This window comes from Scleropages formosus, chromosome 21, assembly GCF_900964775.1.
Source record: "Scleropages formosus chromosome 21, fSclFor1.1, whole genome shotgun sequence".
Classification (NCBI taxonomy): domain Eukaryota; kingdom Metazoa; phylum Chordata; class Actinopteri; order Osteoglossiformes; family Osteoglossidae; genus Scleropages; species Scleropages formosus.
Window position 1 is genome coordinate 9,887,788 of NC_041826.1, and position 26,144 is coordinate 9,913,931.

Sequence of the window (26,144 nt, forward strand, 5' to 3'; positions counted from 1 at the left end):
TGTTCCACTTTAAAAGAAACAAAGAGTCTGATGCCATTAGCGTCTGGGCTTTTGCCTTACGGAATACCATGTTTTTAATACCCCTGTTATTTCCTTGTACCATGTTGATTTTTTCCACCATAAAGTCTTACTGTACCTTGTACAGAGTTCAGTTCCCTCCCTTCCAAGGATCGGGGGGAGTCTCCCCTCGCAGGTATGTCATTACTTGTGCCTGTAATTAAGTGTGTGTGGGGGGGGGGTTCAGTGCAGTCCTTTTGTTGACCATTGATAAGGCCCAAAAGGATCTAAAGTCCAAGAATTAATAAAAAAGTGAAATACACAGAGTGGATCACGGCGATGAACCCAGACTGGAAGGTGGGAAGTGGGTGAAGCACAAGTGACGGAGGCTCTCTTCGGGGGTTGGAGTGCAGCCTGCAGGGGGGAATTTCCTCATTACCCATAAGGCAGTGACGCACATGCGGTCTGGTGGTAGATTAGTCCGTTTCATAGAACATCAATTTCTCATAATTTGCTCCTGTTCATTGTTTTGGAGTACTCTCAAAAAGATTTCATAAAGGGAGCTGACCTCTTGCGTACAGGTTTGGGCCAGGAACATGTCGCTGAGTGGGACTCGCCTGAACACGTCCCCCCTTTACGTGGTGGCCTCAGTCCAAAGCGCAGTATTGGGATGTGGGCACGGAGGTTAATCGTCCCGCCCCGGGGCTGCCCCGTCGGACCTGCGCCGCACGCCTGCTGGCGATTTTCAAAATGTATTTCGCACCGAAGCACAGAGTCTCTGGACGGCGTCGCGCACGTCAGGCCCTGCTTCCAGAAACATGGCCGACACTCTTTTTATAATGGCCATAAAGTGGGTGGGTGGGTGGGTGGGTGGGGGATGGCTGCTGAACTGCAGTTAAAGGTCAAAGACCGACCGAAATGCAAAACGTTCCCTCCTGTACGTAAACGCGAGGCTCGGTGTTTGCGGCTAAATTCCAGCTTCTCTCTCTTCCTCTTTCACGTATCTTTTCTATCCAGACCATTTCTTTACTCGCTTACCCAGCTGGGTATTTTACCACACCGATCCAAGCTCTGGGCGCAGAACTAACCGAGGCTGCGGCAGTGAGATTCCTTCGAGGACTCAAACCAGCAATCCTTGCGGTACGAACGCATGAGGTACGTCGCCGGCTTCCCTCTGTTTCGACTATGATTAACTGAGTTATTACACAGTAACAGAGTTGAATCTTTAAACTGGAACGTAACCGGTGGTTTGGAGCTCGGTGCCCTAGTCACCGCGCCATCTGCAGCCCGTGTGGTGACCGATGTGCGCGTGGACCAAAGATCGTGACAGGAAAGGGGCTGAGAAGAACACAGCTGTATTCAGCAAATCCTGATAACTGCACTTGTTTATCAATAACTGCCTTTCCAGTAGAGGGTGGTGATGGTCCAGAGCCTCCCACCCTGGATGGGATCAGTCCACCGCGGAGCAATTACACGCACGCATTCGCTCACCCTCCTCGCACACGTGCGCGGTGGCAATTTAGAGTCAGCAGCTCACCTACAACACATCTTTGTGAGCAGAAACCAGAGCACCTGAAGGAAACGCGTGAGGAGGAGATTTAAGCTCTCTGCAAATTGCGCGGGGCTCGAACCCAAGTCCGAACCCACAGTTGAGGAGCTCCCCGCTGTGCCGCGCTCCGCGTAGGAGCTCGGATCACGTCTTACAGGGATGGGAGCATATCTTGTCAGAGGCCAAAAAAGAAGCAGAGAGAAGCATGGAGGTCAGCGCTGCTCTTCGGTACTTTGGAACTGTGGGTAAAATCAGTGTCGCGTTATTAGTAGGACTGCTGATCAAACTGTCTGAAAGAGTCCAGCGTATCTGCGGACGCCATGTAATGTGTGTGCACAGGATGTTGGGCTGAGGGGCAAGGCTCCTCCTGTTAAATATTGACCACATGTGTAATGATTAACGCTCCTCCAGCTTCCAGGCTCTTAAACAGGTCTCTCTCTCTCCGCGGGACACACTTTCTCCGCGTCTCTCCTTTCTTCCTCCTGCTCCCTCCAGCTGCAAACCCTCCTTTCCAGCAGATCCCAGCGACCCCAGTCCCCTCTCGCCCTCGCGCCGTGTCCGCCGCCTCCTTCGGGGGCCTCCGTGCGTGCGCGAGCCTGCGCGAGGATCGGACCGCTCAGCCCTACCCGGTGAGTACTGACCCCGATTTACTACGTTTTACATCGCTCGCTGTAAGGCTTTCATGTTTCCTTCATGTTTCACCTGTACTGATGAACCTTTGAAGGTGGACGGACGCAGACGGGACAAATCTGTCCTCACAGTATCGCTTTGGACGGAACGCGTGGTTAACGTACGACGTGTTAACCGGGGCCACGTCCACAGGCTCAGGCCTAAAAAGGTATATAGCGTTAGCTGTACTATATAACTTTAAGTGTACACCTAAAAGTATACAGGTTTAGGTACATGGGCCCAGGTACAGGCCTAAAGGTGTATAGGTTTAAGTGTACAAGTTAAGGTATATTAGGTATTTAGGTTGAGTTATTTTGGTGAATAAGGTGTGTGGCCCGATCACACTCCACAGAGTTCGTTGGAAGTCGCTTTGGAGAAAAGCATCTGCTAAATAATAAAAGTACATGCAGTTATGTAGGTTTATGTATGTTGGGTTTGTAGGTGTAAGCAGAGGCCTACAGGCATACAGGTTAAGGTATATAGATGTAGGCGTACAGGCTTACGCATATAGATTCGGGTATATTAGGGTTATAGATTTAGGTATAGATGTAAAGGTTATATAGGTTCAAGTATATAAGTTTGGGTTTAGGTCAAAATAATCTGGGCACTCCGGTGATACCACCTCCCTCCACCAGTAGAGAAAATACTATATATAGCATATATGGAGAAAGCATTGAAATAACACACACACAGAGTCTGAAATTGCTTGTCCTGAGCGGGGTCCCAGAGCCTAACCCGGGAACACAGGGCACAAGGCTGGAGGGGGAGGGGATACACCCAGGATGGGACGCCAGTCCATCACAAGGCAGCCCAAGCAGGACTCGAACCCTAGACCCTCCAGAGAGCAGGACCCAGCCAAGCCCACTTCGTTGCATTATTTATCCAACACTTTCCTCCAAAGCAACACACAATATTACTCTATCTGTAATTATTTATCCATTTAAACAGGTGGGTAATTTTACTAGAGCAATTGAGGGTAAGTACCTTACTCAGGGGTACTACAGCTGGGATTTGAACCAGGAACCTTTGAGTCCAAAGGCAGCAGTTCTAACCACTACGGCCCCAGCTGCCCTTTCATATTATAAAAGTAGGCTGACTTTTATATTGTGCTCTTTTTCTTGTTTCTCTTTAAATGTAAACAGGCTTATAAATAATATTGACACCATATACATATATATGTATATAATGTACATATACTCTATATTGGAAGTATATATAGTTTATAAACATGTTTGTGAGAAAAAGCCTCCTGTCAGTGTGCAATGTGGCGCAGCGCAGATCTCAGTGATGCGCTAGAGAACGATGCATCGCTGAGTGCTGTGCAATAATGGTGTTATTACATTTATTTTTCATGACTGCAAAAGCTTCTTTGTGTTTCAGCAGAGGCTCATTAAATGCTCTCTGGGTGTGAGAGAGCCGAGGAACATGCCGGAAGTCCAGCTCTTCTTCTGCTGCACTGTGCGGGGGAAGAGGGGATGACGAGGGCAGGGATAAAGGTTCCCGTGAGTCAGCTTTTTAATGGCTTTATTGTTTCATATTTCTAAAATGAGCCGAACACCGGACCGGGGGCGGTCAAAGTCAAACGATATGCAACGAGAGGCGCGAAGAGGCCCAGTCTTCGGGAAAAGACACGCAGAAGTCCACTGTGGAGGACACCCTTCAAAAGCTGTGTGGCACTTTCATTATTATTATGATTATTATTATTAGTATTATTATTATTATTTTGCTATGAACTGCTCGGGTCACACCGCAGTAAAAGCCATTTTATCGCGGTATCGTACGGCTGTTCCCAACACTCTTTGCTTGCTAAGGGAGTGTCTCCGGCAGGTTGTAAAAGCGGAGGGAAGTGTGGGTCACAGTCAGGTGCTATCAGTAGTGCGTTCATGTGTGCTAACAGCGCACCTCCACTCTCTCTAACCCGTGTCTTTTTTCTGCTTGTGCTGCAGGTCACCGCGGTTGAGCAATCCATCCCTCTCGTCACTCTGCACGGGGTCACTGGCTCCCATCGACCTTCCGGACAAGAGAACCGGCCCGTGTGTGTGTGTGTGTGTGTGTGCGCGTGTGTGTGTGTGTGTGCGCGTGTGTGCGTGCGCGGAGGAGCCCGCCGAGCCCTGGTGCTTGCTGGCTGTAACAGCAACTCCATGTGGAAGCGCTCAGGGTTCCAGTGGAGCTGCTGTTACCTGCAGACAGACGCCTCTCGTCAGCGACAGCTGCTCTCATTTCCACGGAAACGCGCTGCGCGCCTCTCCCTCTGTGTGTGTAACAGTATTATTGTCTTTCGTCATTTTACGTGAATATCTTTCACGTTTAGCTGATGCTTTTCTCCGGTGCTCACGGAGTACGTTAACCGACTTAACGGTGATTTACCCACTTCAGGGTAATTTTCACTTCATCAGTGCAGGGTAAGTGCCTTGATCAAGGGTACTAGAGCAGGAGGTGGGATTCCAACCTGGGTTCTTCGAGTGTCAACTTTAACCACTACGCCCCCTGCTGCCCCTGGGCCCTCCTTTCATCCTCCGCACAGAGAGACCGGCCCATTGATCCCCGTAGGATGAAAAGAGCTTATTTAGAGCTCATTTACTGTGCCTCACCGCACTGCACACCACTGTCTTAAAGTACTGCGCTGCCTGTGGGGTTTATTAACTTACTGGGGTTTCATGTATTTTGTGTCATTTATTATTGTATATTTTAGTTTTGATAAAAAAAATTTACTTTGGATGCATCACATGTGCGTCACAGAAGAGAGTCATTCCGTGCAGAGGCCACATCCTGTAAACCCTAAAGAAATGTTTTGCATCATTATTTGTTCATTTAGCTGACATTGTTTGGTTGGTAAGCTATTCACACTGATTGGCTCATTTATACAGCAGGCTAATTATTACTGTGTCAGTTCAGGGTAAGTTGTTCAAGCCCCCACAGCAGGAGGTCGGATTCAAATCTGGGTCCTTATAGTGCAAGGTGGTGCTCTAACCACTGCGCCACCTGCTGGTATAAAAAAGGTTGCCTTCCTTTGTGTGAATTGACCTTTTTGCCTTGTTTGGTCTGCTGTGTATAATCTTGTGAGAGAGAATAAAATACCGTGGTTCAGGCTTGGGAAGCAGGTGGGACGCAGGACGATGACCTATGAATTGACAGCCAGCGTATGTGGAGGACCTGCCTGTCAGTTCTGTAGGCCAATGTCCTGTTTGTCCTCCGGCGGCTGGAACGGAGCAGAGCTTCGCTGTCGTACAGACGGTCAGGGTTCAACCGGACGGGAGAGGCGCGTGGACCGGATGTCGCACCTTCGGGTTCCTCTAGCACCGCTCAGTAAAGTTCTTGTGCTCCTTCACCTCTCACCCATCTCTGTACATCATATAGCATGTGGTCAGTGACGGGCATCTTGAACCATCCTGCAGGGTCCCAGTGGTCTGGAGCCTATCCCAGATGCACAGGTGTGAGGCAGGGCAGTCACACACGCTTATTCACTCACACACACTCACACTACAGGCAAGTTAGAGTCACCGGTTCACCTGAAACGTCTTTGGACTGTGGGTGGAAACCAGAGCACAATGACCAAACCCGCAGAAACGTTGGGATAACATGATTCGAACGGACACCCAAGCGGACGGCCCAGTATCTGTGAGGCCTCAGCACTACCCGCTGTTCCACCATGCCACCTGAACCATTTGTCCAAAATGCTAATAAATGAATGAGCTCCTTATGGGTGTGGTGTTCAAGGTCACTTCTGCATATTTTTGGTCTGTAATATGTGACAGTATCTGTGAATGTGAACTAAGTGTCAGCAAGAATTTACTGTCAGCAATAAATGAATTTTGCAACACTTGATCTTTGCAAAAAAGTTATGCTGGTGAAAGGAAAGACTGACCTTCAAGTACAGGTCGTGTACAATGAACCTGGGGGATGAATCTCCACACAGCCAAACAAGGTCTGTCTGTGAGCCAGCGGGGGCCCGTCTGCCGCCTGCTCTCTCAACACCACATCATCTCCTGATTCCTGGAACCTCCCTCCAGGGCTCATTTTTCTCCTTTTCCTCTGAGAGAGCAGCTCCTGGGGGGAGAAGAAGAACTAGAGCACATGGAGAAGATCCACAGGCAAGGGTGCAACTCAGTCCAACCTGCATTTCTCATGTGGGGGTAAAAACAACAGTTAACGAAATACATTCCAAGTAATAAATCTTATTCTGTTAGTTCTGTACTGTGGATAGAAAAATCTTGATCAGCCTGAGGGAAGAGCGCCCCCTCTTGGTGGGGGTTTGGCGTGTGCCGTGTGTGCATGTTCTCATGCGGAGATCGGGGAGCTGCTGGCCGAGAAATGGTGACACCGGAGCGAGAAGATTAGTGTCCAGTTACCCTTTGCAAAATCCTCCATAACGAGATGGTGCAGATGTTCCGGCCCAAAGGGGGGGATTTTACATTTACATTTACATTCATTTATTTAGCAGACACTTTTCTCCAAAGTGGGGGGCGCGGTGGTGCAGTGGGTTTGACCGGGTCCTGCTCTCCGGTTGGTCTTGGGTTCAAATCCCGCTTGGGGTGCCTTGCAACAGACTGGCATCCTGTCCTGAGTGTGTCGCCTCCCCCTCCAGCCTTATGTCCTGTGTTGCAGGGTTAGGCTCTGGCTCCCTGTGGGACAAGCAGTTTCAAAAAGTGTGTTTGTTTGTTTGTTTTCTCCAAAGCAACTTCCAACGAACTCCATCTAGTGTTACTATCAGCCCACACACCTTATTCACCAGGTGACTTACACTGCTAGATACACTACTTACAATTCTGGGCTCTGATATTCCAAACTCAACAGGCACTTCAACTGGGAAATATTGTATCAACTACTCTCTAAACTTTACTGTAGTTCAAAAAGACTTAAATATTACATTTTTAACTTATATTATATATATTCCATCCTGCAGATGCTCTAAGACCCCCAGGAGGCCACTGAGGTAGGACACTCCGGCCTGAGTGTGACAGATTCGCCATCAAAAAAAAAAAATTGTATTAGTCACCCAGCGTTGTGTTGTTGTGATGTTTTTATTACTATGGGAAAACATCTGTGTGCATTTCAGTACTAACTTTGAGCTTCTTGCTTTTAAGTTCTAATTTGAAGTGACAGAAATTAACCATTTGTATTATTGGCATTAAAAAGCAAAGTCATTACTAGTCATTTGTAATTTGTTTATAATACAATGTATCAATAAAGAGGAAAAAAATGTTTACAGTCAAAAGTGCATGTGAGTTTTTTAATGGGAAAAAGTCCAAACTGTGCATGATGAGTCAGGAGGGTTGTGTATTGCAGCATTTTGTTTGACGGGTCTACTTTGTTTATTTATCATGTGGCAAAAACATAAAGTTTGTGGTCTTTGGTTTCCCAGATTTAGTGCCAACACAAACACAGAGTGTGCAGGCCAGGACACTCTGGTACACGCCTGCAAGACTATTTACCTTACTTTACTTTTCACCGCTTACAACAACTCACATGTGTCAGATTGTTCTGTTTCATTGCTCTTCCAATCACTACATTCACATTTATTCATTTAGCAGACGCTTTTCTCCAAAGTGAAATACATCAAGTGAAAAAGAAATTTGGATGCAGACACGTGATTGTTCAGTAAAGTCCATTTGTCAAAATACCTTGGTATGAACCAATATACTTAGGATTTTTCCATTATTAAACTAATTATTAAAAAATTGTTGGACAAACACACACATGTTTATCATGCAGTTATGAGATCAGAGGATAAGTGAGCCTGAAAGGTGAGTTTTGAGACCTTTCTTGAGTATTGAGGGGGATTCAGCAGTTCTGAGTGGCAGGGGGAGGTCACTCCACCACATCGAAATCGAAAACCTTTGTGCTTTTTATGTTAGACTCCTTGGGGCATAAAGGGTAAACCATCGTAAGTACATTGGTGTACAACCCTACCACCACAGGCTGCAATCTCAGATCTACTTCTATTTCATTCCATGCTCTGTGAGTCTGTGTGCTGGAGTGATAATTATTTATCGTTTTTTTCCCACTTTTATTTTATTCAATCACTTTGTTTTGAGTCATCTATGGGAAGCGTAGGTCACTAGGTGGTTAGGGGTTTTGCTTTGTGAAATGAGGTAATATTTAATTTCATCCTCTGTAAATCTTCAAAACGAAATTAAAGAAACAAAGATAACGTTGTAAATCGTTTTGGCCAAAAGTCCAAGGAAAATGTTTTATTATTATTATTGTTGTTGTTGTCGTTATCATTATTATTATACGCCGGCTATTCGTCCCCCGAATGAGACTTTTATTTTGACAGGCAGCGCCCCGCCGCTCTTCCGCACGCGTGGGTCCGCTGGGGGTTTAAAGTTGGCAGCACGTGGGCAGCGGGCCGTTCTTTGCGCTCTGCTCTCCTAGGGGCTCGAGGAGCCGGGCGGCCAATGAGCGTCCAGCGGACACTTTAATATGAAATAAACGCTGCGTCTCACATCCGTTCGAGACCGAACCGTCGCGGAGCCGCGAGTCTCTCAACACACAGCGAGTCGCAGTGAGGGTCCGTCGTTAAGATCGCGGATCGTCAGGAGCCGGCGGGACATCCAGGGCAGGAGAGGACAGGAGGAGGACACGCGACGCGTACGGCTCACGGCACCATCAGCATCAGCATCATCACCACCACCACCCCATCATCATCATGTTCAGCTGGTCCACCAGGAACGGCAGGAAGAAGGACCCCGAGCTCTTCCAGACGGTGTCGGACGGGCTGCGGCGGCTCTACCGCTCCAAGCTGTACCCGCTGGAGGAGGCGTACCGCTTCCACGAGTTCCACTCGCCCGCCCTGGAGGACGCCGACTTCGACAACAAGCCCATGGTGCTGCTCGTGGGACAGTACTCGACGGGCAAGACCACGTTCATCCGCCACCTCATGGAGCAGGACTTCCCGGGCATGCGGATCGGACCCGAGCCCACCACCGACTCCTTCATCGCCGTGATGTACGGGGAGCAGGAGGGGCTCGTGCCCGGGAACGCGCTGGTGGTGGACCCCAAGAAGCCCTTCCGCAAACTGAACGCCTTCGGGAACGCCTTCCTCAACAGGTGTGACCTTGCTTGCCCCGTGTGTGTGTGTGTGTTCGTGTTCACCTTCACAATCGCCCCATTCAGTCATCACACTGCCCTTGCCTTGCAGTTTATCTCACCTGGTGCACCAGTCAGTGTCCTGATGCTCTGCCTTAGTGGTGATGATGATTATTATTATTATTATTATTATGATGTTATGGGGGGCACAGTGTTGCACCAAGTAGCACTGCTGTCTCTCCACACCTGGGTGGTGTGAGAGAATGTGGGTTCGATCCCCACTCAGCCTGTGTGGAGTTTGCATGTTCTCCCTGTGTCTGTGTGGGTTTCCTCTGGGTGCTCTGGTTTCCTCCCACACTCCAAAGACATCCTGTTCAGGTTCCCCCATAGTGTGTGTGAGACAGTGTGTGTGTTCCACTGATGTATGGATGGGTGACCCAAGTAGTGTATCTAACAGTGTAAGTCACTGCGGTGAATAAGGTGTGTGGGCTGATAACGCTACATAGAGTTCATTGGAAGTTGCTTTGGAGAAAAGCATGTGCTAAATAAATAAATGTAATTATAATATTGAATAACTCTTGAGGGGAACAGCAGTCAGTGCACGATGACTTTGATGCACAGAAGTGTGGCGCTTTTTAAGCCAGAAGTCCTTGAGATGTTATCACTAGTGCATGTGCCCACATGACAGTGAGCTGAGCTGACGATGGTTTACCTTACTTCACTTGTCAGAATTGGGTAACTTGAGTGAAAGAATGCATTAGAACCGTTTACACATTCCTTACCATAGTAAAGTAGTGCTACCCCTCTTCGATAACGCATGCATGTGTCCTATCTGTTTAGGACATGGAGGTGTACCTTGAAAGTTGCAGGTTCGACTCCTGCTCTCCATTACTGCTTTGCTTGTGAGCCCTCCCTTTCCCCTGCACTTGTGAACAGAGGGTTGCAGGTTTGAGTCCCACTCGCCAGCACAGCTGCGGGACCCTTGGTCGGCAAGTGAAAGCTGCGTGGGTCCGATAGCGTGCGGGTGTGGCCGTTGCTATCGGCCTTCCAGGTTGTTGTAATAACCATAGTGTGTGTGCGCCAGTACAGATAAGCAATAAAACTGGACTGGGTCCTGATCAGCTGTGCAGAGAAATACCCTGTTTTTACACACTGGATGTTGTAATAGGAGAGCTGTAGCTGTTCCAGTAAAGAGCTAGTGGAGGCTGTTGGGATATTTTTTTTTTTTTTTTTTAAATTTACTCCTTGATCTGCTGTAAATAATAAAATTGAGCGTGAACTTCTCTTGCGTTCGGCTCTGATTTCAACAGTCCGAAGGAGAGTCTCGCACTCTGGTGAGAAATCGAGAGGTCCTTCATAACCTTCACAGTCATTGTTACAACCCCGGGACTTTAACATGCTTGGATGATCAAGTTGTGGAATGCAAAGTCCGAGACGCCGCCGCGTGGCCCTCAAACCACCCGCAAGGGTTTAATTATTAACACTTCAGTATCCTTTCGGCTGCAATAAGCGTATTCTCTACTTGTGCCCTTACTTCTATGGGATGGAGTAAATTTGGCCTGCGTATTTTGCTCGGGAAGAAGGTAATGAAGGTGAGTAAAGTGCGTTTTTGAGCCCTGTTTCCATAACCCAAAATGGTATCGGACCTGGTCACCTTCATCCCTGCATTGAAGTGAATTATGAGAAATATTGTAATGCGTAAATGGGTGGAACCGTTGGAATGGTGCGAGCGGAAGGATGGGGGGGGGGGGGAAGAACTGCGGCCCTTGTTGGGCTCAATTATTAACTGTCACTGACATTCCAGCTCTCAGGTGAAACTGGAAGGAAATGACTTGCGTGTGAAATGCAGGTGACCGTGAAGTGCGCTGTGTTCTGCTCACTGGAGAGTCACCTGTGTCCCACCCTGTCGGGTGTAGTTTCGTAAGTGGAGTTCAGTGTTCGGTTAGTAACTGGTTATAAAAGTTAAAAATTGTGCCTGTAAAACAAAATGGTACTTAAGGAACCAGCAATGGTCCTGCTGTTGAACCTTTGACAGTGTGAGCTCTTTACATTTACATTAATTCACTTAGCAGACTTTGGTGGGGACTCAGTGGGTTCTTTGAATGCAAGACAGCAGCTCTAATCACTGCCTCCACTGGCTGTTCCTGCTGCACTTGTGATTGGTTCATATCTGGTAGCTGACAATGTCATTACATTTATTTATTTAGCAGACACTTTTCTCCAAAGCGACTTCCAATGAACTCTATGTAGTGTAATCAGCCCACACACCTTATTCACCAAGGTGACGTACACTGCTAGATACACTACTTACACTGGGTCACTCATCCATACATCAGTGGAACACTCACTCTCTGTCACTCACATGCTAATGTAGGACCCTGAACAGCATGTCTTTGGATTGTGGGAGGAAACCAGAGCACCCAGAGGAAACCCACACAGGGAGAACATACAAACTCCACCCAGATCGAGCAGGGATCGAACCCACATTCTCTCGCACCACCCAGGCGGACCCACGCAGCTTTCACAAAACAACCTGAGTTGGATTGAGTTAATTCATCCCCATTTAAAAAAAAAAAAAAAAAAAAAAAAACTCACATTTAGTGAAAAGTATACTGATTTATCTCAGTAAAAGTACTGCTATGTATCAATACACACACATTTTCAGAACCGCTCGACCCATACGGGGTCGCGGGGAACCAGAGCCTACCCGGCAACACAGGGCGTAAGGCCGGAGGGGGAGGGGACACACCCAGGCCGGGACGCCAGTCCGTCGCAAGGCACCCCAAGTGGGACTTGAACCCCAGACCCACTGGAGAGCAGGACTGTGGGCCAACCCACTGCACCACTGCACCCATCTATCAATACTTTTCACCCAATTATGGTCATTGGCTACAGTGAACTTGAGCCCAGGAACAGTCAAGTTTTCACGCTAATTTTGACTGTGACCGAAGCGGAGCAAAAATTGACATGTTTACGCACACCCTCCCGAGACAGGATGTCTGAGTGCTGATAAACATCTTAAGTACTTTAACGGATTCCTCAGATTTCCATTGTTTTTCGCTCGCTGTCCCCCCCCGGTGCTTCTTGGGCAGAAGCAGCGTCGTGTCCTGCGGTGTCTCACCTCGAGTCCCAGTCATGAGAACAGGTCCACATTTCGGCCCTCAAACCTCAGAACCGCGAAGTTTAATGCCCTGAAATTTGTGCTGTTAATCCGATTCACCCGCTACACCCTGCAGTTGCAAAAAAAAAAATGCACTCGGCTCTTCTGTGAAACGCTCCGTGGAGTGTTGTGCCTGTTTTTTTGTGTTCGTGGGGATTATCGCCGTTTCCTCAACATACACAGCGTTGCGTGGGGGACGGGGGGGGGAGCCACGTCCACAAAACACCAACTCGGAGAGCTCATTGAGACATTCTCATTCTGCTCATTCTTCAGTGTTATAAACCTCCCCAATCAATTTTACAGACTATATTAATTATGTATTAGTTTGCGGAGAGGGTTTCTAGATGGCGGTGGATCAGGAGAGGCGAGTCGTGCCTTCAAGGCGGTGCTGCCTGGACGCCAGGGGTGTCTCATCAACCTTGCTTGGGTTACCTGTATTGAAGGTGTGTGACGCTGAAAGACCCAAAACGTCACTGATGATGTGTCCAGGTGGAAAGTAAGCTGTTAAAGGCCTTTGCAAGCAGTTTCCAGAAATGTTGGAATTGGAGGGGGGGGGGGGGGGAGCTGGATGGAAAGAGCAAAGGGCTGAGCAGGGTGTTGTACTGCAGAGCGTCAGTCTGAGACACGTGACGCACGTACCGTAAACACAGGTGTTCTGGTCCCTCGTTACGGTTCTTCGGCTCAGGTCTCCTTCCTTCATTTTGCGTGTTGTGGTTTAAATTGACCAACTTGATTATGTGTAAAATTGGGGGGGGGGACCTGTCATCTAATTGAGCGCGTCCACGGAACACAGATCTAGAGCTGTGTGTCGGTCCGTAGGGCACTTGGATCATCGCTTAGGATGTTTGTGGTGCACCGTCCCATCTGACCGTAAGGCAACCGAGCGGCTCTAGATGCTGTAAAAAAAAAAAAGTAAACATTTCAAAGTGTGTCCATTATGGACTCTTGTGGGTATATTGTGTCAAACGTCTCTATCCAAAATCACGGCCGCTCATTAGTTCCATCGGTGCTGTTGGGGTTGGAGGGGCAGTTCAAGTGGAGCTGGGTTTGTTCCAGGAGAAGCTCAGCTCTCATGTTTAAGTCAATATAGTGCAAAAAATAAACAAAGTTAAGCTTTGTACACTGATTTTTTCCCTATTTATACAGCTGGGTAATTTTTACTCTAGAAAGGAGATGGGTGGTAGCGCAGTGGTTAAACCTGCTGCATTTGCACTCAAATGTCGTAGGTTCAAATCCCATCTCCAGTTGCAGTAGCCTTGAACAAAGTACTTGCCCTGAATTGCTCCAGTGCAATTACTCGGCTGTATAAATGGATAAATAATTGTGAGTACTTTAACGTTGTAAGTCACTTTGGAGAAAAGTGTTGGCTTAATGAATAAATGGAAATGTATAAATTCAGGATAAGTATCTTGATCAAAGGTACCACAGCAGGGGATGGGATTCTAACCTGGGAGTGTAAGGTGGTGGCTCTAACCATTGTGCCACCTGCTGTCCCATACTGTACACTTTACAAAGGGTCTGGGTGCCTAAAGTGTAAAACTGTGGGTTGAGTACAGTTAGCTGGGAAGAGTGTATCGTCACCAAGGAAACTCCAGTACAACATGCTTGTTCGCCTCCATAGACCCAGCTGCCTCATACCACTGGGTAGGGTGCGTGCTTTTTGTACCCGTGTCTGACAGCTCGGAATGCGAGCGTTGCCCAGCGCCGTCTCTGAGCTGCCATGTGCCGGCTGCCGCCGCGTCCAGAGATCCGGTGGATGGTGAGGGAGTTTTTTTGAGGGGTGGTGGTCAGGGCTGTTTTTGAATGACGGCCGTGTGCAAGTTTTAGTGTAAGTGGTGAGCACATAGCAGTGATGGATAATGGACCTGTATTAGTGAGTAGTGCCCCCCCCCCCAACACACACACACAAATACCAGCCTGATCGTGAAAAATGCAAAGTACAGGGTGTGGGCAGAGGGAAGGAATTCCTGCCTTAAGAGCACAACCCTACTGAGGGCAGAAAGTTAGTCTGTAAGAGCTGAAGAATCCAAAGGGCTCAACTTCAATAATGTTCCCAAAGTGTGTGTGTGAAGTTTATTGGCGGGAGGGCTCATCTGACATTTGCTGCAGTTAAAGCACAGTGTGCAATTTTTACCATGTACACAAATCACATTAGCTGTGCATCTAATTCCAATGGAGTCGGGGTGTACTGTGCACCGATGGGTCATTTGTTAGGCAGCTGAAATTGCGCTGAACCAGGGGTCTCCAGGTCTGGTTGCTGAGTACTGCAGAACTGCATGTTGTGGAAACTTGTAAATCTGGCAATTTAGACCCATTACCCATGATGCACCCCGAGTACCCATTACAACTAAGTAATTTATATGGGAGCAATTCTGGGTCAGGTACGTTGATTTAGAGTAATACAGCAGAAGATAGGATTTGAACCTACACCCATGAGATCCAAAGGCAGCAGAGCCGACCGCTGTGCCGCCTGGTACCCTAAAGATGTGATGTATGTGCTCCAGGTTCGTTTGTGCCCAGATGCCCAACCCGGTGCTAGAGAGCATCAGCATCATCGACACTCCAGGGATCCTGTCCGGGGAGAAGCAGAGGATCAGCAGAGGTCGGTACCCCTCTTCGGTCTCGATCCCACGCTGCGTCTCGCTCTCTGCCCCACCCACGTCCTCTTTCGTATGTACCCAACTGCTGCCTCGCCTTCTCTCTGCTCTCCATCCCTCTTCCGTCCTGTGCTCAAATTCCCATCTTTGAGGGTGTATGGGGTGTGTAAGGTATCAAATTCAGTTTTATTCCAGTCTTTAAATGCAATTTCTTCTTCTTAAGTTTGAATCCACAACACATGTCAGATCTGCACTTCCCGAGTTGCAGAGCTGCAGTAAACTGTGGCGCAATGCCAGTACATTTACACCGGTATTTTTATCCGTCCTGTTTACGTTCAAGCTGACTCACAGGCAGCCGCTCTCTCTCTCTCTCGGGGGTGTGTGTGTGTGTGTGTGTGTGTGTGTGTGTGTGTGTGTGTGTGAGAGACAGAAATATGAAGAGCCCAGCCTAAGGGATTCATTTTCATATCTAATAGTGTATATTGGTACAGGTGTTTCCACAATGATGTTAAATATTTAGGTGTGTGTGTGTGTGTGTGTGAGATTTGCTGGGGGGGTTCCTGAAAAAAAAAAAATTGACCAGAATTTCATTTTGGCAGTTTTTCCTGATTGAGCTCTTGTTGTTTTCAGTAAATTTTGCTTTTTATTTCAGTTGTATGCTGTAGGTTTCTGTTTCGAGGCCCATTTCCCACTATTGTTGTTGGTCGCAAATCCTGAAAGGAGCTGTGATGTAGCACCCATGGGAAAGGGTACTGAGTTACTCTAGTAAAATATACACCCCTTTGAATTTGTATGAAAGCATCACCTAAGTGACAAATTAATAAGCTTTTAAATTTGTTTTGTAAAGTGCAGTGTTATGCTTACTGGGTTGACTATTACGGGATGAGGCAGGGATAACAACGATGGGACACCACTTATATGCCAGGAAATTGGTCTCTCTCTCAAACACACACACACACACACACACAAGGCAATTTAGAGTCAACAGTTCACCTGAAACACATTTCTTTGGACTATGGGAGGAAACCAGAGCACCTGGAGGAAACTCTCCCAGACATGGGAAGAACAGGTAAACTCCACACAAAGTGGGTTTCCTTCAGGTGCTCTGGTTTCCTCCCACAGTCCAAAGCAACAAAAAACTCTGCAGGCCCAGTTCATCTAGTTTTTAAATGAACTGGGCCTGCAGAGTTTTCCTCCACTGGAGCTTCAGTTTCTCAATGAGAGCCTGTGCCTGGAGAACTCCGCTGCCTTGTTTACCATAGTAAAATGGTAGTTGTCAGACACAGGAGCTGCTGTGTGCCTGCGACGTTCATGAGTTCAACAGGCAAACTGACGGCACACAGGCAACCTTTACCCTGTCGCTGGAGGAGGGCTGGAGGAGGGCTGGAGGAGGGCTGGAGGAGGGCTGGAGGAGGGCTGGAGGAGGGGCAGCTCAGCAGTGTGTGGTGAAGGGAAGCGGAACAGATGAGCAGCTAGTGGAGCTCTGCTGTCCAATGTGCAGACACAGATAGACACAGAGAGAACCAAGCGTATTCACACCTCCTCTTACCAAGCAGGACCTGGGCCTCATCTGAACGGATCGGTTCTCCTTCGGGGCTCACGGTGGCTAAATGACGGTTTTTGGTCATGCTCCCTGGTTGGATCCAATACCTATAGTGCCTGTGGGCCTAAGGACCAGGATTTAAGACCATTCTCCAGCAGGTGGCATAGTGGTTGAAGTTTTCACCTTCAGCCAAAAGACCCAAGTTTAAATCCGCATAGTACCCTTGATCAGGATACTTACCCTGAATTGACAAAGTTTAAAAAAAAAAAAAAAAAAAAATTACCCAGCTGTGTACATGGGTAAATTAGTGTAAATGTTAAGTTGCCTGGGAGGAAAACATCAGCTAAATACTGAAACGTAAACATGTAAGTGTGATGTTAGGTGACTGCACCCGGGGGAAAATCAAGCTTTTCAGTTACACTGCCCAGCCCAAGACCCATGATGCAGTTTTCTTTTGCTTTGGAGATTCTCAGGTCAAACACGCACATGCACATGCACATGCACACGCTCAGGAATCCTTTGCTTGGGGAAACGGCAGCATCTTGGGCAGGTTGTGGAAGCCCACCTCCCTGCTGGACACCCCCTCTGGACAGTCAGCATGCGTCAGTGTTCCCGGGCGCCCGAGTGAGATGGAGACGGGTTCACGTATCTCTTAGTGATGACGCAATGGGCTCCGGCCTCATGATTCCCCATCAACCGTCATGTGTACTAGCTGCTTTCCGGGGGGAGGGAGAGAACCGGTCCAACGACCGCTAGCAATTGTGGCGAACGGTTAATCATCTCCTTGTATCTGCTGACTCCACGTCACTCGTCTCCAGATCATTTGCAGTCCTACTGCATTTGGCCTGAGGGCACCGTGGGAGAGGAGATTCTGGGTGTCTGATTCACTCTTGGGGGAGGGGAGGGATGCCCGGGGTCCCCCATTTCTCTGAGAAAGAGAGTGGGAGAGATGCCTGTACAAACCAGTCCATCTCCAGTTGTCCAACACAGTGTTTTCAATCCTCTTGTGGCGAATCGTACTCTTGCGCAGCTGGTTGAGCCGTTGAAGCCGTGTCCTAAGAGCCTTTGGCCAATACTGTATTAATGGGTAATAAAGTGATTTTTGTGGATCTTCTCCAAGAGCAGTACCCCGGGTTTGACACCACCATTCGCTCCGCTAGCAGTGGCGCTGTGTGTTTTAATATCTAGGCGAGTCACTTGTTACACCTCTGTGGAAGTACTTGGTACATGTCTCATAAATAATGATGATGATGATGATGATGATGATGATGATAATTAAGATGATGAAGCCTTGGCAAAATTTCCAACAGTCTTATGATTCCCGAGGGGAAGACCACCGATGCAGCGTTTTGCTAGAATACAGTGAGAATACACTGCTCTGGCACTCGCTCAAGGTCAAATCTCTTGGGTCTGTCTGCTATTTACTGTATACACACAGTAGGTTTGTCTGTCTCCGGTGTGTTGGGTGACCGAGCAGTGATTATAATGCACCGCGTATTCTAAGGAAAGTGACATGTAACGGCTCGTTCAGCGTTTAGAGCTGCTGAATGAGGCTTGGAAGACCCAGTTTCGAACCGCCGCTTGTGCTGCAGAGCAAAATTCTTACTATGAATTGACTTTTTTTTTTTTTTTTTTTAAATTTTTTTTTTTAAACTGACAGTAAAAATTACCCTGTTCAATAAATGGGGAAAATCACTGTATTTACCTTACTGTTTTTTTTTTTTTTTTTTTTCTTCCCCCCCTGCCCGACAGTAGTAATGATCAAATGTATGAGAGCAGAGCCTCTCCTAGGTGGAGATAAGAAGTTTAACTGGGGCAGCAGGTGGTGCAGGGGTTAGAGTTGCTGCCTTTGGACTTGGTGGCCACACGTTTTGAATCCCAGCTGCTGCATGCCCTTCATGCTACTTATGAACTGATAGAGTAAAAATTATCCAGCTGTATAAAAAAGCAGATCGCTGTACTTTTCTGTTGACGCGTCAGATAAATGAGAACGCCACTATAACTGCTCTCCTGCTTGCTGTTCCCCACTGAACTTGCTGAACTGTGTGTGTGTGTTTGTTTTTTTTTTTTTTTTTTTTTTTTTTTTGGAGAGGTTACCTACAGGAGGGCCTTACACTCTGACTTTGAAACATCTTACACACACAATCAATGGCTGAAGCTGCCTATCTCAAGGGGGGGTCACGGTGAGCCAGAGCCCAACCCAGCAACCCAGGGCGTAAGACTGGAGTGCGTCCCTTCCCTTCCCCCTCCAGTCTTACGCCCTGGGTTGCTGGGAGCTGTCACAAGGCACCCCAAGCAGCACTTGAACCCCAGACCTGCCAGAGAGCTGGACCTGGCCAAGCCTACTGCACCACCATGCCCCCCCCAAACATCTTCTAAGCAAAGAGTCTTAATTCCAGTCATCTTCGGAAAGAAGTGGTCTGGACCCACTGTCAGATTTTAGAGGGGTTTAGAATGAATGTGTTCTGTGGATTCGGTCGAGTGAGAAAGAGAATGCATGCATAATTTTTAATTTTATACATTCTCTAACATTTAAACATAGCTCTTGACCTCTGTCCTGGCTGCCATGAGCTGTGATGTGGGTTTCCACACCTTCTGCTGGACTGGGCTGGTAGTCACAGCTTGCTTTCTTAGGATATTAAGATATTTTGTTCACGATCCAGGGGTCACACACACACACTGGCACAAAGCCTTCCCGACTTCCTGCTTCTACAACAACAGCCGTTCCAAAAGTGACCTCAGTGTACCGTGGAACATGGGCTATGCATTCCTACTTCCTTGCGCCTGTGACTCTCACTGCCCACTGCGGTGCTCCGGGGGGGGAGGGTGTTGGAGAAGACGAGGGGAAATTGTGCCCACATTTTTTCCTCTGTAGCGACACATCCTTACACACACACACAGCCTGTGTCCACATGGTCTTCTGCCTTTAAAAAAAAAAAAAAAAAAAAGTGCGACACCATTATAAGACAGAATTCGAAGAGACGCCAAGCATCCGAGGAGTCGGACAACTGGACACATCTATTTCTGTAGGCCTGGAAACTGGTGTCGCCTTATAAGGATCACTCGTATGGGCTGTGGCTGTGTGCCACGTGTTCCTTCCGCAGCTGCTATAATTTGTACATATAACCCTATCCCCCCCCCCCCCCAACATTGAATCCTTTAGGTTATTCATCCCCCCCAGCAACTCCAGATTCACCCTCACACTTGCAATAAGGTAGAAACTTTAGGTTCAAGGTTCACTTCATGGTCATTGCTCCAAAATTTATGTACAATAATGTACATTCTACACTAATATGAATGTATTCTCCCAACACGTGGGGGGGGATAAGTTTTTGAGCAGCGATATCCCGATTAAAACTACATTGAGCTAATATAAAGGTTCAGGATTTTAATGGCATGCAAAATAAAATGTGTTGACAGTCTTAACCAGAGTTTCACCTACGGGGGGGGAATGCGTAAAGGTGCGCACACACGCACACACATACATATTCCGTCAAAAACAGGGTGGGCATCCCGGAATGTTGGTGGGAAAACACTGAGAGGAAGGAAAGGAAGGGGATGGTGTGTCAAGTGGAAAATCAGGGGAGGGGGGCCTTCAACGCTGTCCCTGTGCCCCGCCCCTTTATTGTAAACCAGCGCCCTTACCGGTTGAACGGGTCCCTTCTCGAGGTCAGTTCCTCGTGTCTTCTGTGTCGCCCCAATGCGCCGGGTTACGTTCCCGCTGCTTCCACGGTGACGTCTCGGTTCCGTAAGCGGCCTGGTTTGAATGTTGACGACTGAGCTCTGAATTCGGGGCTTTTATCGCACTCGTTACGGTACCTGAGGGCCAGTTAGGGTCCCTTGTCTCGGTGCAGAGGAGAGATGCTCCGTCCTGAAGCAATCTCTCTGATGTGGCTCAGAGGCGTCCAGCATGCAGCCTGCCACCGTACCTGATGTAATCTGCAAGGACACCTCTAACATTACTGTACGCTATATACTATACCTACCATAAATACTGTAAATTTTATTGAATCGCATGATGGAGCGGGGATAGACATAACTGAACACTGCCCCTAAATGAAATACAAAAAATACTTTATACACCTAATATTCAGTATATCACTTACTGTAATTTTGAGCCCACAAGATTTATTTTTAAATTAACAGTGGAACTTTGCAATTATAATTACAGTGGAAAAAAAACAGAATGGCAGTTTTTTTTAAAAAAAAAAAAAGAAAAAAATCTTTTTTATGGTTTGGATGAATTTTACAAACCTGTCCTATCGTTTTATTTTCCTCTCAGTGCTCCAGCGTCCACATGAATGTTAGATTATCATGTTTCCTTTATCTGATGCATTTTTTTTTTTAAAAAAAAAAAAGTGTTTTAAAGAAACGCCCAATACAAATTACGCCCATGTGTTTGTGAATGTCTCTACAAACTGTGTTCTCACAAATCATACTTAAGGAAACGGCTCAACAATGGCAGGTAATGAGCCTTATGAGATACTTCAGCTAAGAGAAGAGTATTGACAGCTTGAATTATGATAACCAGGGCAAGTATTAAAGTCAGTTGGTTCTTGTTTACATAAGCAAGTAATGTCTTGACATGGGGGGGCAGTGGCATGGCGGGTTCACCCTCTGCCCGCTCTCTGGTAGGTCTGGGGTTTGAGTCCTGCTTGGGGTGCCTTGCGATGGACTGGCGTCCCATCCGGGGTGCGTCACCTCCCCCTCCAGCCTTGCGCCCTGTGTTGTCGGGTTAGGCTGCGGCTCGCCGCAACCCTACTCGGGATAAATGGTTTCAGACGGCGTGTTTGTGTATTTTGACGACGTTTCTTTATTTTGAAATGCTTCAGATCACATTTAAATTAATTACAAATGTAAATCCTTGTTCCCAAGCATTTGCCAGGAGTGTATTATGTTTGTCGGTCTTGGTGAGGGAGTACAGTTATTTTCAGAGTGCCACAGGTTACCTGTACTCGTAAATTATTTTTAGATGGATGAGACAGATAAATGCTGTGTTGATCCCAAAGGAAACAGCACAAGGCCATTGTAATGACCCTGGAATAAATGCATTCTATGAAAAGTATAAAAGAGTACTAATAGAAAGTGGGCAGATAACTGTTTAAAATATATATATATATATATATATATATATATATATATATATATATATATATATAAAATCTCTCACCGGCAGCTTAGCAAGACCCAGGCAATAAGAGGTCACTGTTTAGTTTTGACTTGACTCTGCAAGTCAACATTTTCATCACAACAATAGGAGTTTATGAGTTTCTTTCCCCCATGCTTCATATTTCACAGACGTATCCTTTCGCTGACCCAGAGTGTGTAACTCATGGATACACTTACAGAATAGGGTACAGCTTATTTTGGCTGCGCTGTCACAGGCAGGGGGTGGTTATTTAAACAAGGGCTTCCTTGGACAGGAAGATGTCCTTTTTGCGGGTGACATCCTTTCCTTGAGGGTGTTTGTGCCGACTCCTATGTCACCGCTCTACAGTAGAGCGATAGGAAGCCTCGGTTCAACAAGCCCCTTACTTGGCAGTGAAATGTTTAATGGAAAATTACAGCACTTATGCACCCAAGTACAAGATGAGCGGCCGTTTTCTATCAATGTGGTTTTGTATTACATTTTATACAGCGACACTGCAAGAGCAATGGTGAAACAAGATTATATTATATTTACCTCCATGATACTTGTGCTGCACCTAAAAGCTGAGAAATGACTGACACAAATTAATTTTAGTGGAATATACACCATCTTTCAGCGAAAAGATGTCTTTTCTGACAACTGGAAAAGTTAATAAATTCACCCCCTGGTTTTCCTTGTGACGCCCAGGTTACGACTTTGCGGCGGTGTTGGAGTGGTTCGCCGAACGCGTGGACCGCATCATCCTGCTCTTCGACGCCCACAAGCTGGACATCTCTGACGAGTTCTCGGAAGTGATCCGGGCCCTCAAGAACCATGAGGACAAGATGCGTGTAGTGCTGAACAAGGCCGACCAGATTGGGACCCAGCAGCTCATGCGGGTGTATGGTGCCCTCATGTGGTCACTGGGCAAGATCGTGAACACGCCCGAGGTCATCCGCGTCTACATCGGCTCCTTCTGGGCCCAACCGCTGCTGGTTCCTGACAACCGCAAGCTGTTTGAGGCTGAGGAGCAGGATCTCTTCCGTGACATCCAGAGCCTTCCCCGCAATGCCGCCCTGCGAAAGCTCAATGACCTAATCAAACGCGCACGCCTCGCCAAGGTGGGCCTGGGGGGGGAGGTCGCAGGGATGAAGATACCTTCCCAGAAGGTGGCATTGCATAGCTCTCAGTCAAGACCCCTGAGTTATGGAGGTCTTCTCCTTTTTAACACCACATAGTTTGGTTTGTTTCTTTAAAATGTTGTTTTCTGCACTTTAATGCTATAGTTTAAAAATATTTACTTGGCAGTTTTTACATTTTGGATCAGATGTGAAATTTACTTCTTCTTTTTATGTGTTTTTTAAAGTAACATATTTGAAAGATAACCCATCCTACAAAGCCTAGGAGTGGTGTTTCAGCAAAGTGATGTTTGTCCAGGTTCATGCCTACATCATCAGCACTCTTAAGAAGGAGATGCCCTTGTTTGGGAAGGAAAACAAGAAGAAGGAGCTCATCTCCAACCTGGGGGAGATCTACATGAGGATTGAGAAGGAGCATCAGATACCACCTGGGGACTTCCCAAAGCTCACAAAGATGCAGGTAGGGAGTGGAGTTCATGAATAATTAATTGCAGGAAAGAAGCCATTTGTCAATATCTAAAAAGTGATATAAAGAAGTCTTTGGTGTATACAGTAGAATATTAAGCAATATGTTAATATTGATATTCCAGTAGTAAATAATTAGCTTGTCATAGCCCTTTCCTCTGAGCACCCAGCAGAAGCACATGATCTGCTACTCAGTCACACCCATTTTAATGTCCCACTCTTAACTTCCCTCGTCCTCCACAGGAGATCCTTTTCATCCAGGATTTCACCAAGTTCCAGTCTCTGAAGCCCAAGCTGTTGGAGGGTGTGGAGGACATGCTGGCCAATGATATTGCTAAACTGATGACAATGGTTCGTCAGGAAGAAGCGGCATTGCCCAACCAGACGGTCCAGGGTGGGGCTTTTGATGGCACAGCCAATGGGCCCTTTGGCCACGGCTATGGCGAGGGAGCTGGCGAGGGTATCGATGAGCTCGAGTGGGTGGTGGCACGTGACAAGCCGACGTACGATGAGATCTTCTACACTCTATCGCCAGTAAACGGCAAGGTGTCTGGCGCCATGGCCAAAAAGGAGATGGTCAAGTCCAAGCTGCCAAACACCGTGCTGGGAAAGATCTGGAAGCTGGCCGATGTGGATAAAGATGGCTTCCTGGATGATGAGGAGTTTGCCCTTGCCAACCACTTGATCAAAGTGAAGCTGGAGGGCCATGAGCTGCCTGCTGAGCTGCCAGGACACCTGGTACCCCCTTCCAAGCGCCAGCAGGAGTGAACAGCTGGTGCATGTTAGCAATGGTAGAACTGTAGAATAAGTGAATACTACAAGTATAGTCCATTTAAAAACCAAGCTATTTAAATTTTAATTAATTTTTGATCACCTATACTAGTATATGACAATTCTTTATTTAGTTGAACCTTTTGGGCTTTGATTTAACTTTAGGACAGGATTTTGGTTTCTCCATCTTGTCCATGTGACTTATTTTAATGCTGAACCATAAAGCAAATTAAAGAGGAAGCCATATGTTAAGTATAGAACATAAGGTTGTTATAGGGTCTTACTTTTTTCCATTACCTTTTGTTAGGCTGAATAATAATACTATTAATGTTAATAAGTCCAGCTGGAGCCTGAAGGACCATAATGCGATGGGGCAATGCTCCTCATTCTGTGCCTCAATTGTGTTCCCCTGTTTGGGGTTGTTTTTCTCACGACTTTAATGATGACTGATAATCACTGAAGGATCAATAATAGAGTATCCAAGACTGCTCCATTTTTAAAAAAAAAAAAAAAAAAAAAACAAGTCCATTAAGAGTCCACAAAGACTATGGAGAAACAGAAAGTAATAGAACCCTCACATTTGGGCCTAATGCTCAGAAGGGACAGTATAATGATGATGATAATAATAATAATAATAATAATAGTAATATATACTGAATAGTAAAAGGGACTTTTGCAATTTGGTTGTTGAAAATGTGTAGAAGTGTGAACCTACCACTTTTTTTTTTTTTTTTTTAAATAACTAGCTTTTTCTTATGGAGGAAAGTACTGCTTTTTCTCTGGCAAATTATGAATGTTTGTTTATATATTAGCCATACTACACAGCCTTATGTATTATTTATAAAAGGTCTGGAACAGGGGAAGATAGATACTGAAAGCAGCTTGATGGTCGGTTAGAATTACCCTGTTTACCAGGAGCAGTGCTGCAGTCCTCAATCCCAGGACATTGTGGGCTCCTGGGCTCTTCTGTGCCTTTACGGTATTTTCGCATGTTCGCTTTTGCTTCTCAAAGGAGGCTGCAGAATCAAATCAGTCCATGTCCTGCTCATCAAAAGCCATAAGAGATGTGGAAACAGACTCAGTGAAACAGAGGTGTCAAATCATTCAACAAAGGAAGCATGTGTCGAAGCATTACTGTATGATCCATCTGGTTAAGCATTACACTTGAAAGCAGGCCTCCTTGAGTCTCCTGTGCTCTCCAGTGTTGACTTTGGGTCACTGAATGGGTCATTCCATTCTAAATATCCTGTCTTCAGTGCTATTTAAACTGAAGCCAAGGAGACTTATTGGGGGGGGTTAAGAAACAGAAAGTGTTCAGTTTGTGGTATTCTTGTACATCAGTGTGTGTCTGTATCCCTTCATGGAACCCACAGTGGGTTTCACCTATGAACCCTATGAACCCTGCAAGCCTGTCTAAGCAAAGTGCCTCAGTGTAAACCACACAGTGACCCTTTATAAATAATGTCCATATTGTATATTGTTTATGGTCTGTATTTTTAAATAAAATTCACTGCACTATGAATGCTCAATGGATTTTGCTTGCTAGCTAAGGTAAACTTGTATCTCTGCAGTTTCATTGTAAGTGCACACGTTGTGAAGGACCGCTTTCAGAGACACAGAAACTTGTGAACTTGTTCCCTGTCCATCTCTCCATACGTGCGTTAGGTTTTTGCCTTTTTGACAGCATTCATTTTGTACAAGTAGCCCTCTAAATGTAACTACTGGATTTCACTACCAAGACTTGTCTTCTATGCAATGTTACTACAGCAGCTCATTTAATCTAAGAAACGGTAATAAAATGTTTCCTTCCAAGTCTCTTGGATGAAAAAGTTTCTCAGATGCATCAAAATGAGTTCAGAATAAATATTTATGTAAATACGAACTCTTTGGTTTTGATATTTTAATTCCTAATTGAAATTTAGAGAAAAACTGAATTTTTGGACAACTGGTAGTGTAGTGGTTAGGGCTGCTGCAAGGGTCATAGGTTCGAATCTCACCTCTAGCTGTAGTACCCTGTTGTACCTTTGAGCAAGGTAATCACCCTAAAACTGTTGCAGTAAAATTATCTAGCTGTCCAAAACGGTAAATATTTTTAAG

At 46.5% G+C, this 26,144-nt stretch overlaps 1 protein-coding gene across 1 annotated transcript; it reads left to right on the forward strand.

The window, feature by feature from the left end:
• Positions 1-8,555: 8,555 nt before the first annotated feature.
• ehd1b (EH-domain containing 1b) lies at positions 8,556-25,435 on the forward strand. The gene is made up of 5 exons (XM_018728864.2): positions 8,556-9,265; positions 14,909-15,006; positions 22,381-22,793; positions 23,110-23,271; positions 23,520-25,435. The coding sequence occupies exons 1-5, from the start codon at positions 8,865-8,867 to the stop codon at positions 24,042-24,044; spliced, it is 1,599 nt and encodes a 532-aa protein (XP_018584380.2). The 5' UTR covers positions 8,556-8,864; the 3' UTR covers positions 24,045-25,435.
• Positions 25,436-26,144: the final 709 nt, after the last annotated feature.

Coding starts and splice junctions, on each gene's coding strand:
- ehd1b (XM_018728864.2), top strand. CDS start 8,865: ATGTTCAGCTGGTCCACCAGGAACGGCAGGAAGAAGGACCCCGAGCTC. Junction 9,266..14,908: donor GGGAACGCCTTCCTCAACAG/GTGTGACCTTGC, acceptor TATGTGCTCCAG/GTTCGTTTGTGCCCAGATGC. Junction 23,272..23,519: donor CAAAGCTCACAAAGATGCAG/GTAGGGAGTGGA, acceptor CGTCCTCCACAG/GAGATCCTTTTCATCCAGGA.